The sequence below is a fragment of the Sinocyclocheilus rhinocerous genome, unplaced genomic scaffold (genome assembly GCF_001515625.1).
Source record: "Sinocyclocheilus rhinocerous isolate Xijiao unplaced genomic scaffold, SAMN03320098_v1.1 scaffold1279, whole genome shotgun sequence".
Lineage (NCBI taxonomy): Eukaryota > Metazoa > Chordata > Actinopteri > Cypriniformes > Cyprinidae > Sinocyclocheilus > Sinocyclocheilus rhinocerous.
In genome coordinates this window covers 76,845-90,725 of record NW_015634019.1, presented here as the reverse complement: position 1 = coordinate 90,725, position 13,881 = coordinate 76,845, and the positions used below count along the sequence as shown (strand labels likewise).

At 36.6% G+C, this 13,881-nt stretch overlaps 1 protein-coding gene across 1 annotated transcript in view; it reads left to right on the top strand.

Annotated features, from left to right (window-relative positions):
• Positions 1–13,881, top strand: part of sik2a (salt-inducible kinase 2a) — a 33,713-nt gene that overhangs the window by 15,265 nt on the left and 4,567 nt on the right. The window contains exons 5-11 of the mRNA XM_016558971.1: positions 1,970–2,094; positions 2,935–3,058; positions 3,237–3,463; positions 4,175–4,327; positions 4,676–4,834; positions 8,859–9,075; positions 10,801–11,064. Of these exons, the coding sequence (XP_016414457.1) occupies positions 1,970–2,094; positions 2,935–3,058; positions 3,237–3,463; positions 4,175–4,327; positions 4,676–4,834; positions 8,859–9,075; positions 10,801–11,064 (1,269 nt within the window). The remainder of the gene's footprint in view (positions 1–1,969; positions 2,095–2,934; positions 3,059–3,236; positions 3,464–4,174; positions 4,328–4,675; positions 4,835–8,858; positions 9,076–10,800; positions 11,065–13,881) is intronic.

Below are 13,881 nucleotides of genomic sequence, written 5' to 3'. Positions count from 1 at the left end.
AACAGACTTGACGTGGCATGAACAGACTAGACTCACCGACAGCGGGTTACAACTTCAATGCACGACGAAGACTATGGGAACATGAAGTTCCCTCGGAAGGGAATGTCTCAGGTTACGTATGTAACCATGGTTCCCTGAGAAGGGAACGAGACACTGTGTCCTCTAGTTTCCTTGAAATGCTTCGGATGCAAGCTTCAGACGAAGAAGCGGATGACGTGTTATCCCGGTGCCCTTTTATACTGTATTGTGCAGGGTAATGACATCATAGGCTGTCACCGACCAATGTTATTGTCATTTTTAGATATATGCTTCAGACACCGGTCACGCTGAAGGCGTTCCCCATAGCGACCTCTAGAGGACGCAGTGTCTCGTTCCCTTCTCAGGGAACCATGGTTACATACGTAACCTGAGACGTTTTTCATTCTTGTTCTGAATTCGGTTACATTTAAAAGATTTGTTGTGGAGTGAGGGAAACCAAAATACTTATAGTGTTTCTAATGTTTGTTAATTTTTTTATTACCGGTATTTTACATGCTGAATGTAATAATAAAATGTGATATACACTGATGCGATTTTTTTTGTGCTTTTCTTCTCTCGACAATGCAATTTTGACCCAGTGCAACTTATAGTCGCATATATAGATGACTTATTTTCCGGAAAATATGTTACACAAGTTAATCAGTCTCAAACTAATCAAGTTTTTTGTTGTTTTTACTTTTAGAATTAAATTCCTGTAGTACGTGTTCATAGACATAAAACACAATATCCTGTTTTATGTATGCCCTCACAGCAGACAGCCAATGAGTTAATTCTTCCCTCCCTCATGCAATCATTCATTTACGTCAATCAGTGGTGACGTACATCAATGAATCTTTAAATTATGTGGATTACATTACACAATTCAACCTGTCCATTATCTGCCGGGAGTAAAGATCAGGGGAAATGCGTCACCGCTGGTTGTCTGTGAGTAGCCACAGACCCTCCCAGAGTCTGTGTGTGGTCAGTCAGCGAGTACCACCTGCTTCAGCGCTGTCACACCATCCAGTCCCGTCACGTCACACTCATTTCCTCCTGTGCTGATTCACTAAAGATTTGATTTGCCTGCGAGCTGACACACAGCCAGGAATCTATTTAGCCATCTGGACAGTTTATGTACAATTACTTGTGTCGTATATTAGTTTGCACCAGTCAGATTAAATGTAATTAGCTTCAATATTGGATGCATAACACTATTGCTTGCTAAACACTAGGGATTTGAAGAGTCCCCTGACCCCAAGTATTACATTTTGTTGCATAACTCTTCTCAATCCAACCAAGGGTTCGTTTACCAAAAGCATCATTAGCCAACTATGGTCGCAAGTTCCATTAGCAATATAGTTCGATGATTCGGTGTTTCCTGAAACCACAGTTCCAGTGAACAACAAAATTCTGTGGTTGGAGCTACATCTCTCAATCTGTGCTTAGAAGCATAGTTTCTTGTTAGTAAATCTTTCATAGATTTACATAGATCATGCTCTTTGGCACAAATGTCATTCTATATATTTTAGCGTGTCATCAGCACGTTTTTGAAGAGTGTGCATGTGCATAAATGCATAAGGGAACCCCAGAGTATGACATGAGAGGGAAGCCGCAATGAATCAAATAAAGCAACACGATCGGGAACAAAAAATGTGAAGTGAAGTAGTCCTCAGATGCCAAGTTCAATACAGCAGCATCTCAGAAATATTACGTTGTTTAGAAATGAGCGAGTAATGTAATGATGCATTGTTCTTCAGTGGTTAAGCAGCGAGTTATGTCTTTGTACGGCAGACATACCCCAGAGCAGACAATGCACAGTAAAGAGCCACTAAGTTTTTCTTAAGTATTAAAAAAATTGACCTTTCTTGCCCACAAAATTTTGCTAATGTCAAGCAAGATGATTATACTAATGTGAGTGCTGACATTGACTTTTTATTCAAATCTGCTGCAGATTTTGGCTTTGGAAACTTCTTCCGTCCTGGGGAACCACTGACCACTTGGTGTGGCAGCCCCCCGTATGCGGCTCCAGAGGTGTTTGAGGGGCAACAATATGAGGGTCCGCAACTGGACATCTGGGTAAGAGCTTGGTGGTACAGTGACTGTATCAGATGGCAATATTATAGTGTTTTTTTTATATATATACCATACTACTTGTATTGTGCTTGTACAATACGATTTTTGAGTACCATATTCATGTACGATGGTATTTACATTGTTACAGTAAAATGTAAACTGTATTATTGCACAGTTCTACATACAGTGCACTCATGTAAGGCAATATACAGCAAATCTCAATCTCTGATTTTATTATTGTGTCGCAAAATGTAACTATATTATCTGCATACATACTGTATATTCCTGTAGATCGATATACAGTTTAGCATATCTCAACTGCTTGATTGCTTGTATCATTGCAAAATGAAAATTATATTATCGTCCAGCTCCAATCTGTTAAATTCAACTATAAAGTATGAAAATATTAGTATATTGTAAACATTAACATCATGATTTTCTGTGAAGCTGCTTTAAAACAATGTGTATTGTGAAAAGCGTTATACAAATAAATTGAACTTGACTTAAAATGGTTCTCTAAAGAATAACATGGAATTATCATGGTACACGTCCACAAAACCATGGTATTACAATGGAACCGTGTTCAAAAAAGCGTGTTATGACCTCATGGCATTAAACTAATATGTACATACTGTAGACAGCTGTCAAAATTATTGCCATTTGTTGATTTATGTTCTCCCAGTACAGTCAGAACAGAGAATTGTGTCAACAACTAATGGTAATTCAGTTGATTGAAAACATAATTGTTATTTCCTGTATTCTGTGTGGGTGGTCCTTTATTCTAGTTCTAGGCAGATTTTTATGTTTATTTATTGATTTTCTGTGCATGTGTGTGTCACGCAGAGTATGGGGGTGGTTTTGTACGTGTTAGTGTGTGGCACTCTTCCATTTGATGGTCCTAGCCTTCCTGTCCTCAGACAGAGGGTCCTGGAGGGCCGTTTCCGCATCCCCTACTTCATGAGTGAGGGTGAGGAAGTTCATCCATCCTTTTAGTTGTCATGAATAAACAATAAGCAGTGCTGGGGATTACATGCTATGTAATCAGATTTTTAGAAATAGTGATAATAGTATTGTTACTCTGTGAAGTTTCCGAAGGAAATGTCTTTGTCTTTTAAGCTCATTGCATTCCCTATATCCTCTATCAGACTGTGAGCACCTGATCAGGAAGATGTTGGTTCTAGATCCAGCCAAGCGTTTGTCCCTGAGTCAGATCAAAGAACATCGCTGGATGGTGCAGGAGGTCCCGTCCCAGCGGCCCGTGCTGTATAGACAGGGTCTGCCATGTGTGAGCAAATTAGGCTTGGGTGAACACAGTGAGCAGGTGCTCCGACTCATGCACAGCCTGGGCATCGACCAGCAGAAGACCATTGAGGTCAGCTGATCAGCTTTTACTTGGCCAGGATTTAGAATGTGTTCAAATTCTAGTTCAGTTCTTGCATCTAAACTGAATTTGAATTAAGGTTGCGAACAGGATGTAGAACTGTAATTACAATTAGAATGTAAGAATTGAATTGAAATTGAACTGGAGTGAAATTCAAAGAAATTCTGTATGTGTTCATACTTTAAATGATAGTAATAATTGATGTTTACAATAGCCACCTATGGAATTTTGTTTCTGTGGAAGATCACTCATTTCCCCAAATTCTTTAATTTACTCAGAAAGGTTGGTGAATAGATCTACCATTAAAATATTTTGGAAAAATATGTATAAATTAATATATATGTTTTATATTAGTTTTAAGTGTTATTTTGGACAATATTTACACATTTTTGTAAAAAAAAAAAAAAAAAAGGCAATAAACATTCTTAATTATTAAAAAATAAATAGTATTATTATTTATGTTTTGTCACAAAACTTCTTATAAATCACACTCATGAGTCAATTCTTCAATTCTGAACTCTAGTAATGGTTTGGGCTTTGGGTTTCCTAAAATAATTTCTCCTCTGATTTGCATATTAGATTATTTCAAACAACAGCCCTTCAGAATATTTCCAAAACATACTGATAGAAATTTGACATTTGCCAGAGTTCTCTTTCCTTTTCTGTCTTGTTCTTCAAAAACTCTTGCTTTTCCTGTCACAGTCTCTTCAGAACAAAAGCTATAACCATTTTGCTGCTATCTACTACCTGCTTGTGGAGCGGTTGAAAGCGCATCGCAGCAGTTTCCCTGTGGAACAGCGTTTGCACGCCAGCCAGCGCCGCCCTAGCACCATCGCTGAGCAGACTGTTGTCAAGGTAACCCCATCTGTGAAGTCTACCCAGACATATTGAAATGGCGTTGGTATAAAAATGTAAATATTGGAATCATGAGGAAAAAAACCAGCCATCCTTCTTTCAGTTTAACCTCTACGACCATAAACCACAGAAACACGCTTTTTTGTCTTGGTGTATTGTTAACACCTTTTAGGATCCTTTTTATGGACTCATCAACATATTCAAACAGTATCCGATGGTAATACCATGGTACAAAGTCTGTGACTATGAAAACTTAAAAACAGTACCAAGGTACAGCCATGATAGCTGCAATTCCATGATATTATTACCATTGTTCTTATTGGTATATGCATTCATATTCTGTTACAGACCATTGCGGTTCCCTCCCAAGCGGGTGTCCTGCCGCAGGCAGCACGTCACCTGCGTTCACCTGTTCTGTTGCAGTCCACCACAGACACATTTACCTTCCCACAAACCCCTGCTTCCCCAGATCAGACGCTCATGGAGGAAGACGTGGCCACTCCCAAGGTCAGTTATGTTTCAGATGAAGTGAGCAGCAAAATAAGGTTATTAAATAGATTGTTATGGCACAGAGAGAAATCTCTCATCCTCTTTTCGGGCTTGAGGCTATATTTCGTAAGCTCTGCCTGCGTGTTTTAAATAGCAGCGTTACTCATTGGCGCTGCTGTATGACGGCAATAAGAGCTTTTGTCTGCAGCGTGTGAAGTTCCTCTGCCTGCGTGTCAGCCTGATCTCTTTCTCATTACTCACCCGCAGTATCTCAGCAGCACTTCAGCCTCCTAAAATAACACCTGCTTATATATTAAATAATAAAAAAACGCTCTTTATGATTTCAGCGCTTGGTGTAACCATTGGTGCTTTGCGTCAGTGTAGATATCTCAAGCACTTATTGCTACTCATTCATAAATGAATGACTCAGACAGAGACAGGGGAATTTATATTATATCTGGGACTGGGTGATATGACATTATGTTCTGCATGACACCGGGAATATGTCAACCTGCAGAGGTTTTGCTGTAGGGCCTACTTTTTTTCTAAAGTGATAGTTTGCGTGGCTATCAGAGTGCTTTGCACTTAAGAGTAATGGAGAAATGTGAAAATACGTCAATTACGGGACTTTTCGTCCATTTCTAGTAGCTTTGAGTTCACTTAAATCCTAGTGCACATTTTTGATGAACCATGTACCATGAACTAATGTAGTATATATATATATATATATATGTGTGTGTGTGTGGCTATTATATTTGAATTAATTATATAACGCATACGATAATTATATTTTTTTTTCAGTTTAACGGAGTTAAAAATATTTAACGCAATGTTATTAAAGTGCTATATCATATTAAATCACAAATGAAACTACGAGTATGCAATGTCATAGTTATGTCATCAGTTAAGCAATGAAGTTACCAAAAAAGGCGATTAAAGCTGCCTTAAAACTGCATGCATGCAAGTATTTGTTATATGAGTCACATTTAAGAACATGCAGTGGTTTTCAAAACTGTCCTGGAGCAGCCCAGCTCTGTCTCCCTCATCTAACTCCCGATTCAACCCGTCAGCTCATTAATAGAGACTTTAAGAGCTGGGGTGGGTCACAAAAGGTAAAGAGTTGTAAGAAAATACGATGCGTGTCAGATCTGCGTCATGTTCAGCAGCGGCAGCTCTTAAAGCATCCAAAATAACCTAATAACCAGCTGCTGTGATGTCTGTTAATCAAAGAACAAAAGAAAAAAGAGCTTTAAGGATTCATCTATATTTCATTTAGAGTTTAGTGTTTGATAACATTATTCAATTTATGTATATTGCCTACTTGCTGAAGGGCACAGGTAGCTAAATATGACATTTATTATAATGGGTTTATGTGAAGATTGTTCTAAGTTCACTTGAAGTTGTTATTTTTCAAAGTCTAATCAATGTTAAAATTGATAACTCTCAACTATAGCTACTGTAAAGTTGAATGGTTATATTCAGTGGTTAAATATTAAGGGGAAAAAAATTCCTAAAGACATCAGTAATATTGGTATCAGTCATACTCACCTTCAGACATAAAAAAATATATATTTAAAAAAATTAATGTTAGGTGGGATGGTTAGGTGGGAAACTAATAATAATAATAATAATAATAATAATATAAAAAATGTATTAAATGAGATGAAGCACTTAAAAAAATAGTTTCACTGCATTGTCTGAAATATTATTATTATTTAATTATTGTTATTATGATTATTTAATATATAAACTATTTAAATTTTTTTGTCTTTTAAATATTTAATATTTTAAGTATTTACTGCATTGTTCAAAATATGATTATTATGAATAATTATTCAAATATAAACCATTTTTCTTCAAATTTCCAGCAAAACAAACTATTATGCAATATACTCATACCATGATCTAAAACATTGCTCATGCTGCACACCCTTGTTGAACATGGGGAAACACATAGGCTGCATTTCAGCTGCACACCCTGTTATTTGCAGCCTGTTGTTACAGTAACGCCAGCATGTCAGGTTTTCGGCCTGCTGTTACACATCAGCATGGCCCTGTGTTTGTAAATGCCCCTGATGTGCCACCCATGTGATCAGTGCTGGTTGTTCACTCCACTTGTGAGAAGTGTGACTACATTTGTCACCGTGGCTGTTGCAAGGCAATCTCCGTAGCTACTGTTCTTGACATGCAGCGTTGACTCGTCCTGTGGGGACTCTGCCGTATACATACCAATTTGCCCTCTAACAGGTCTTTTCTGTTCAGTTGGCGCTTGCAATACCAAGGTCAAGAGCTTAATTCCCAGGGAACAAACACACTTTTAAAAGTAGTCCTTAAATGGGCTTTGAGCTGTTGTTAAACCGTCTGCCAAAGGAATAAATGTAAATGTTTGTTTTATAAAGAAAGGGACGCGTGATAAGTCATTCATTGAGCCTCAGCACCTGTGGAGCTGAACAGATGGCAATCTAGGGATCTCTTTAAACACGTTGAGGTCACGCTCTCATAAACTTATTTCAATTGGCTTATTGTAATTCAGGAAAGCTGCCAGTCGCCTGTGGACATTTCAACAGAGCAAAATTACATAATTTCTCATAAATGAAACGGATGACACGGACATGGTCTTCACTTATAAAAATAAAGCTTCCAAAAGGGTGTTTTTGCAGTGATGCCATAGGGGGAAAAAACATTTTGGGTTCCCAAAACAACACTTTAGTGAACAGTTCTTAAAAGAAGCATATTTTTTCTTAGTGTAAAGAACATTTTAATAATTTAAAGAATCTTTTGTACACTGAAAAGTTTCCATGGATGTTTAAAGTTTCTTCACGCCAATAACCTTATTGTAACCTAATTGTAAGAGAGTGTAACAGAAAAGAGGATCAATTTTATGAGCAAAAGAGTAGAATAGAATAACTGTCCATATAATGTATATTTGCTCTACAAATATATTGTATTTGTTGATATCGAAGTAAAATAAGAACATTCAATAATGATTTGGAAGGATATTGGCCATTGATAGAAATACACTTTTGATTTAATTATTATCAAAAGTAATTTGTTAATGAAAATTAGATTAATAATGTTGTTCCCAACTTGATTTCTGTTATTTCTTCCAAAGAACACGAAAGTAGATTTTTGAATCTTTATGCAGGTCATGGAATCAAAGTCAACGCAGTTTTCAAACTCAAAAAAGAACCATAAAAGTAGTCTATATTACTAGTACTCTGTGATTGGAAACCAAATGATAGCTTTGCCTGAAGAAAAGACTGACATTTAAAGTTGTAATGGAAGTAGCAACAGATCTTTTGGTAAAAATGGAAGCTATGCATGAATGAACCATTCACAATAAGATCTATAACATGCATTTCATGTTGACTTTAAATTGTTATTCACTGATAAACTTCACTTTATATCAATTTCAAAGTGTTCTTGTTTGCCTCTTTGGGAATAGCTAGTAGTTACATCCAGTTTCAGCTTTGATTTCAGTTCTGTCATGACAACTCTCGGAGGGATTGGCATGGTAATGTACATGACAATGTTAATGTATTTGGTCTTGGCGGAATAGATCTGCTACGCTGCTGCGGCAGAGTAAGTACAGAGACTTGCTTCTGCCAATACATCCACAACATGCTGCTGTGAGCATGTAAGAAATATTGCTGCTGCAAATATAACATACATGAAATAACCCCCATATAGCATACATGAATCACCTCGTAGCAGATCTATACAGGTGGAGCTGGGGAAGGTGGAGGGTTTCTGAAGCAAGCTGCAACTGCTACAGCAAGCACTAGTCATATATTTGAATCTTGAGCAGCGAGCTCATTGGCTATCGATACAGGAGAGAACCAATCAGCTGTGCCATGTGATAATGATGTCATTAGGTCAGATAAAGTTAGACCTATCGGACTGCGCCATCTAGTTTCATGCCAGAACTCTGTATTTGTCAGATCTGTAAACAGCAAAGTGAAAATGTTCCAAAGACTGCTGAGCTGTTTCAACCCAAAATACTTTTGCCAACGTTGTGTGTATGTGTGTATTTATATCTCAGGTGGATGGCTGCTTACTGAACCCACTCCCTCCAGCCGTTGTTCGCAAAGTCAGTGGCTCACTACCTGGCAACGTTATGGAGACATCCATTGATGAGGGTATTGAGGTGGAGGAAGAGCACACTGTGCCCCTCGCCACCTTTCATACAGCTCGCTTCAATCAGCGCCGCCATACACTGTCTGAGGTCACCAACCAACCTGCTGGGCTGCCCATCACAGGTTAGTACCGCATTTCATAATGTATGTGGTGAGGTCAGGCAATTATAGTTTTTAAGATGCATATATTAATATAGAGTATCTTAAAGCTATATATTACTGTTTAAAGTTTGGGGTCTATAAGATTTTTTAAATTTCTTTGAAAGCCTCTTATGCTCACTGAGACTGCATTTGTTTGATCAATATACAGAGCCAAAAATTTTCATCAAAATAAAGAAAAAAAACTGTAATATTGTGAAAACTACTTTACATTTTAAAATAACTGCTTTATATTTTATTATATATTATAAAATGTAATTTATTCATGTGATGGCAAAGCTACATTTTCAGCAGCCATTACTTCAGTGTCAGAAATCATTCAAATATGCTGATTTGCTGCTCATTTTTTATTATTGTCCGTGTTTAAAACAGTAGTGCTGTTTAATTATTTTTTTTGTAACAATGTAAAAGTCTTTACTGTCACTTTAGATCAAGTTAATGCATCCTTACTGAATTAAAGTATCAATAATTTCTTTAAATAAATATTACTGACCCCAAACTTTTGAACAGTACTGTGTTTGGCAGTGTATTAATTGCAATGTCATTGACAGTGCATTGTGTCAGTTACACTCAAAACAAATAAACATTAAACTCTATTACATTTCCTTTCTCACATATGATAAAATCTATATATATAGTACATATACTTCAGTGTTTTATGGCTACCAAATGCAATAAAAATGAGGATACAAACACAGGATCGTCTTTATATTTTCTTGAGGAATATTTTACATGAACTTCTGGAGAAAAACATGGCCTCCTAGCTAAACTGCTTATGGTCATTTTTCCACTGACATTAACAGACAGTGAGGTTTTTTTTGTAGACAGTTTGTCTGTGGTCTTTGATTTTGCTCATGTCACTTACGTCAGTGCAAGTTTATTTATAAAGCACATTTCCTTCACAATGGGAATTCAAAGTGCTTAACATAATAAAGAGAAAGAAAATGGCGCCGCCACCTGATCGAAGGTGGACATGATCGAAGATGGCTGTCTCCGTGGCGTGCTCCGCAGTTGTTTTTATGTTTTTGTTAGTTCGTTTATATTTAGTTATATAAATGTCTTTAGTTATATCCCTGCAATCAGTTTCACCAGAGACGAAATTGTTCTATACCTGTACATACAATTGTCGATTTGTATATTTTTTTATTCCTTATTTTACTTGTTCTATTTTTTATTTTTTATTATCTGTGTTTTTTGTTCTGTCACTGTCATTCTGTTACACTGTGGAAGCTTCTGTCACGAAAACAAATTCCTCGTATGTGTAAACATACCTGGCAATAAAGCTCATTCTGATTCTGATTCTGATTCTGAAAAGAAGACAAAATGAAAAAGAAAAAACAGATAAAAAGAGACAAAGAAATACAAGCTTAATTTATACATTGATTAAAACAAGTGTAGTCAGTAGAGTAAAGTGCATATTCAGAGAATTCACGGGTAAACAGATGTGTTTATGTTTATGTCTGGACTAGAATGCGGTCAGCAAGGCTTGAATTATTGTTTTACATTACAATATAAGCCATGCATCATGTTGCAGTTCTTAAAGTTCTCGGTTACTAAGATTTATGTACTCGCCCAACTAAGTTTTAACTTCCATTTGACTTTTACTGTTAATTTTTGGATACTGAATAAATACTGTTACATCCATATACTTGAGTGAACTTCAGTTACAACAAAAGCTCCTCTCTGCAGGTCTGAACCCATCTCTCGGGAGCATGGACTCAGAGTACAGCATGGGTTCGACTCAAAGTGACTTCAGCTTGCCTGAAGAGAATCCAGCTCTAAAGGAAGCATTAAGCACTACACCTGCCAGCTCCGCAGCTCCAGTCTTCCTCAGCATGAAGCCCCCTGAGCCCACCCTTCAGCCACTCAACACAGAGGGGCAGGACGCTCATAATCACTCACTAGTCAGTTTCAGAGAGGGGCGAAGGGCTTCAGACACATCTCTCACTCAAGGTCAGGATGATTTGTGTTGTCTTGTGCACATCATTTTTCATCTCTTTTTCGTCAAGTCAATCACCTTTCTCTCAAACTTTGTGTCAAGGGGTGGACACTACATTTCTGCATGTGAAATGACTTTGAACAACAGGGCAACTCACCTTCAAGTTGTTTCAAATCAGCGAGTTTCTTAAAATTTTACTCATGGCTGTTTTTCAAATGTACATTTGAATTTCAATAAAATATCCAAGTCTCTCAGTCATTGACTTTTACTAAAATTGTGTTATTTACAATCCCCCATTGTTAAAAATTGTTTAGATAACCGTAACATTATGAAGCGACGAGAATACTTTTTGAACGCAAAGAAAACAAAAATAGCGACTTTATTCAACAATTCGTCTCCTCTATCTCTCCGCATCACCGTAGCGCCATTTTGGAGGATAACCACTGAACGCAAGCAGCGTACGCTATTCTGTGTCAGCCGCGACACAAGGATACGTTTTCTACGTGTATTTACGCTTTGATTTGAACGAAAACAGCGCATCCCTGTAGCGCGGCTGACACAGAAAAGCGTACGCCGCTTGCGTTCAGTGGTTATTCTCCAAAATGGCACTACGGTGATGCGGAGAGATAGAGGAGACGAATTGTTGAATAAAGTCGTTGTTTTTGTTTTCTTCGCGTACAAAAAGTATTCTCGTCGCTTCATAACATTACGGTTGAACCACTGATGGCAGATGGACTATTCTGACGATATCTTTCATACTTTTCTGGACCTTGGTAGTGTAATTTACTTGGCAGTCAATCGGACAGTCACTAGCCTCCCGGTTTTCATCCAAAATATCTTAAATTGTGTTCCAAAGACGAATGAAGCTTTTAGGGGTTTGGAACGACATGGGGGTTAGTGATTAATGACAAAATTTTCATTTTAGGGTGGAGTATCCCTTTAACTGCCAGGGGTCGTTGTATACCTAAAACCGCCAGCAGGTAAAATTTACCCATGCACATGACTACTGTTTTGATATGGCTAAAAAATGTATTATGTCACTGTATTATGCTACTGTCTTCACAAAGTAATGAAATGATTATTTTAGTCATCAACTATGTTTTTGTCCTGTTGTTTTATGTTCAGTAGACAATATATGTGCAATAATAATTCACCGCACTGCATAGGATGTATGGTGCAACGACAAATTCAAGCGCGCAGTTTCACCTAATTGATTATTAATTTGTTTAGTTATATCATTTATAATTTGAATAAGAGAACAACACCAATAAGCTTGGGGTAATCATAAAAATTGTTTTATTCATTACATCAGAGATACTTTTTTTTAGGAAACGGGCAGACTAGAATAAATGGCAACACAGTAGTGAACAATAAATTAATAAAAATTAATAATTAATCCAAAGTTTGAACATTTAAGGGTAGGCTAAAATAAATTTTGGATTAATTATTCATTTTAGTTTTGCAATTTTTATCGTTTATAGTTTGCTACTGTGTTGCTATTTATTCTAGTCTGCACATTTAAAGAAAAATATATATTTCCGATCCAGTGATTTATTATTGCTCACTATTGTCTGTTTAAGGTATTTTAGTAATTAAAATAATATCTTTTATGTTATCTTAATATGTGTTTAATGACATTTTATTACAATCTTATACCACCCCAATATGTATTTATTTCCTTCTAATTCTGGTTTTCAGTGTAGGCTGGTTAGCCTATATTCACCGTTAAAAAAAGTGATTAGTGTAGCCCGCTTAAAATAGCCTTGAACATAAAACAACAGGACAAAAACATAGTTGATGACTAAAAATTATCATTTCATGGCTCTAGAGACATTACTTTGTGAAGACAGTGGCATAATACAGTGACATCATACGTTTTTTAGCTATATCAAAACAGTAGTCAAGTGCATGGGTAATTTTACCCGCTGCCGGTTTTAGGAATACAACGACCCCTGGCAGTTCTAGTGTTAAAGAATGTGGTAACCAAATAGTTGACGGTAGCCATTGACTTCCATAGTATAAAAAAATATACTCTGTAAGTCAAAGGCTACCATCAACTGTTTGGTTACCAGCATTCTTCAAAATAAGAATTATTTTGTGTTCAACAGAAGAAAGAAATTCATACGGTGGAACAACTTGAGGGTGAGTAAATGATAACAGAATTTTAATTTTTAGGTGAACTATCCCTTGAGATGCGTTAATAATTTTAACGTGTTATTTTTTATACTTAATTGCACCAAATTAAATTGTTAAACTGGCAGCCCTAATTTAAATACATGACATACAAGTTTCAATAGGAATGATGTTAAAGTGTATTTGAGTTTACCATAAATGCATGTCAGTACATTCAGCAGCACGCTTTAACCATATAGAGACAATAGATGTAATTATGAAATTATTTTTTATTTATTTATTTATTTTTGCAAAACTGCCTAAATGAAAATCACAGTTGGTTTTCAATAAAGAAGTTATTCTGTTACGTGCAGACCATGTATTTGTTAAATGTCTTTTCACTATAGAAATGCACAGGTCATTAGGTGTGCATTATTTTCTAATAATTCAATGGACCGGAGTCAATTATTCTGCTTATACTACGGTTACCACACCTCAAGACATTGTTCAGATGATGTATTTCAAGACATTCATCAGGTTTTTGTCCTTAAAACGCTCGTGCGCATTCTAATTTCTACGCATCTCATGCCTCCGTTGCCAATTCCTAAACATTATTTTAGACCTAGTAAAGGAGGCTTGAGCCGTTGATAGCAATCTAATGCAGTTAATAATGAAGTTATTAGAGAGAGAGAGAGAGAGAGAGAGAGAGAGAGAGAGAG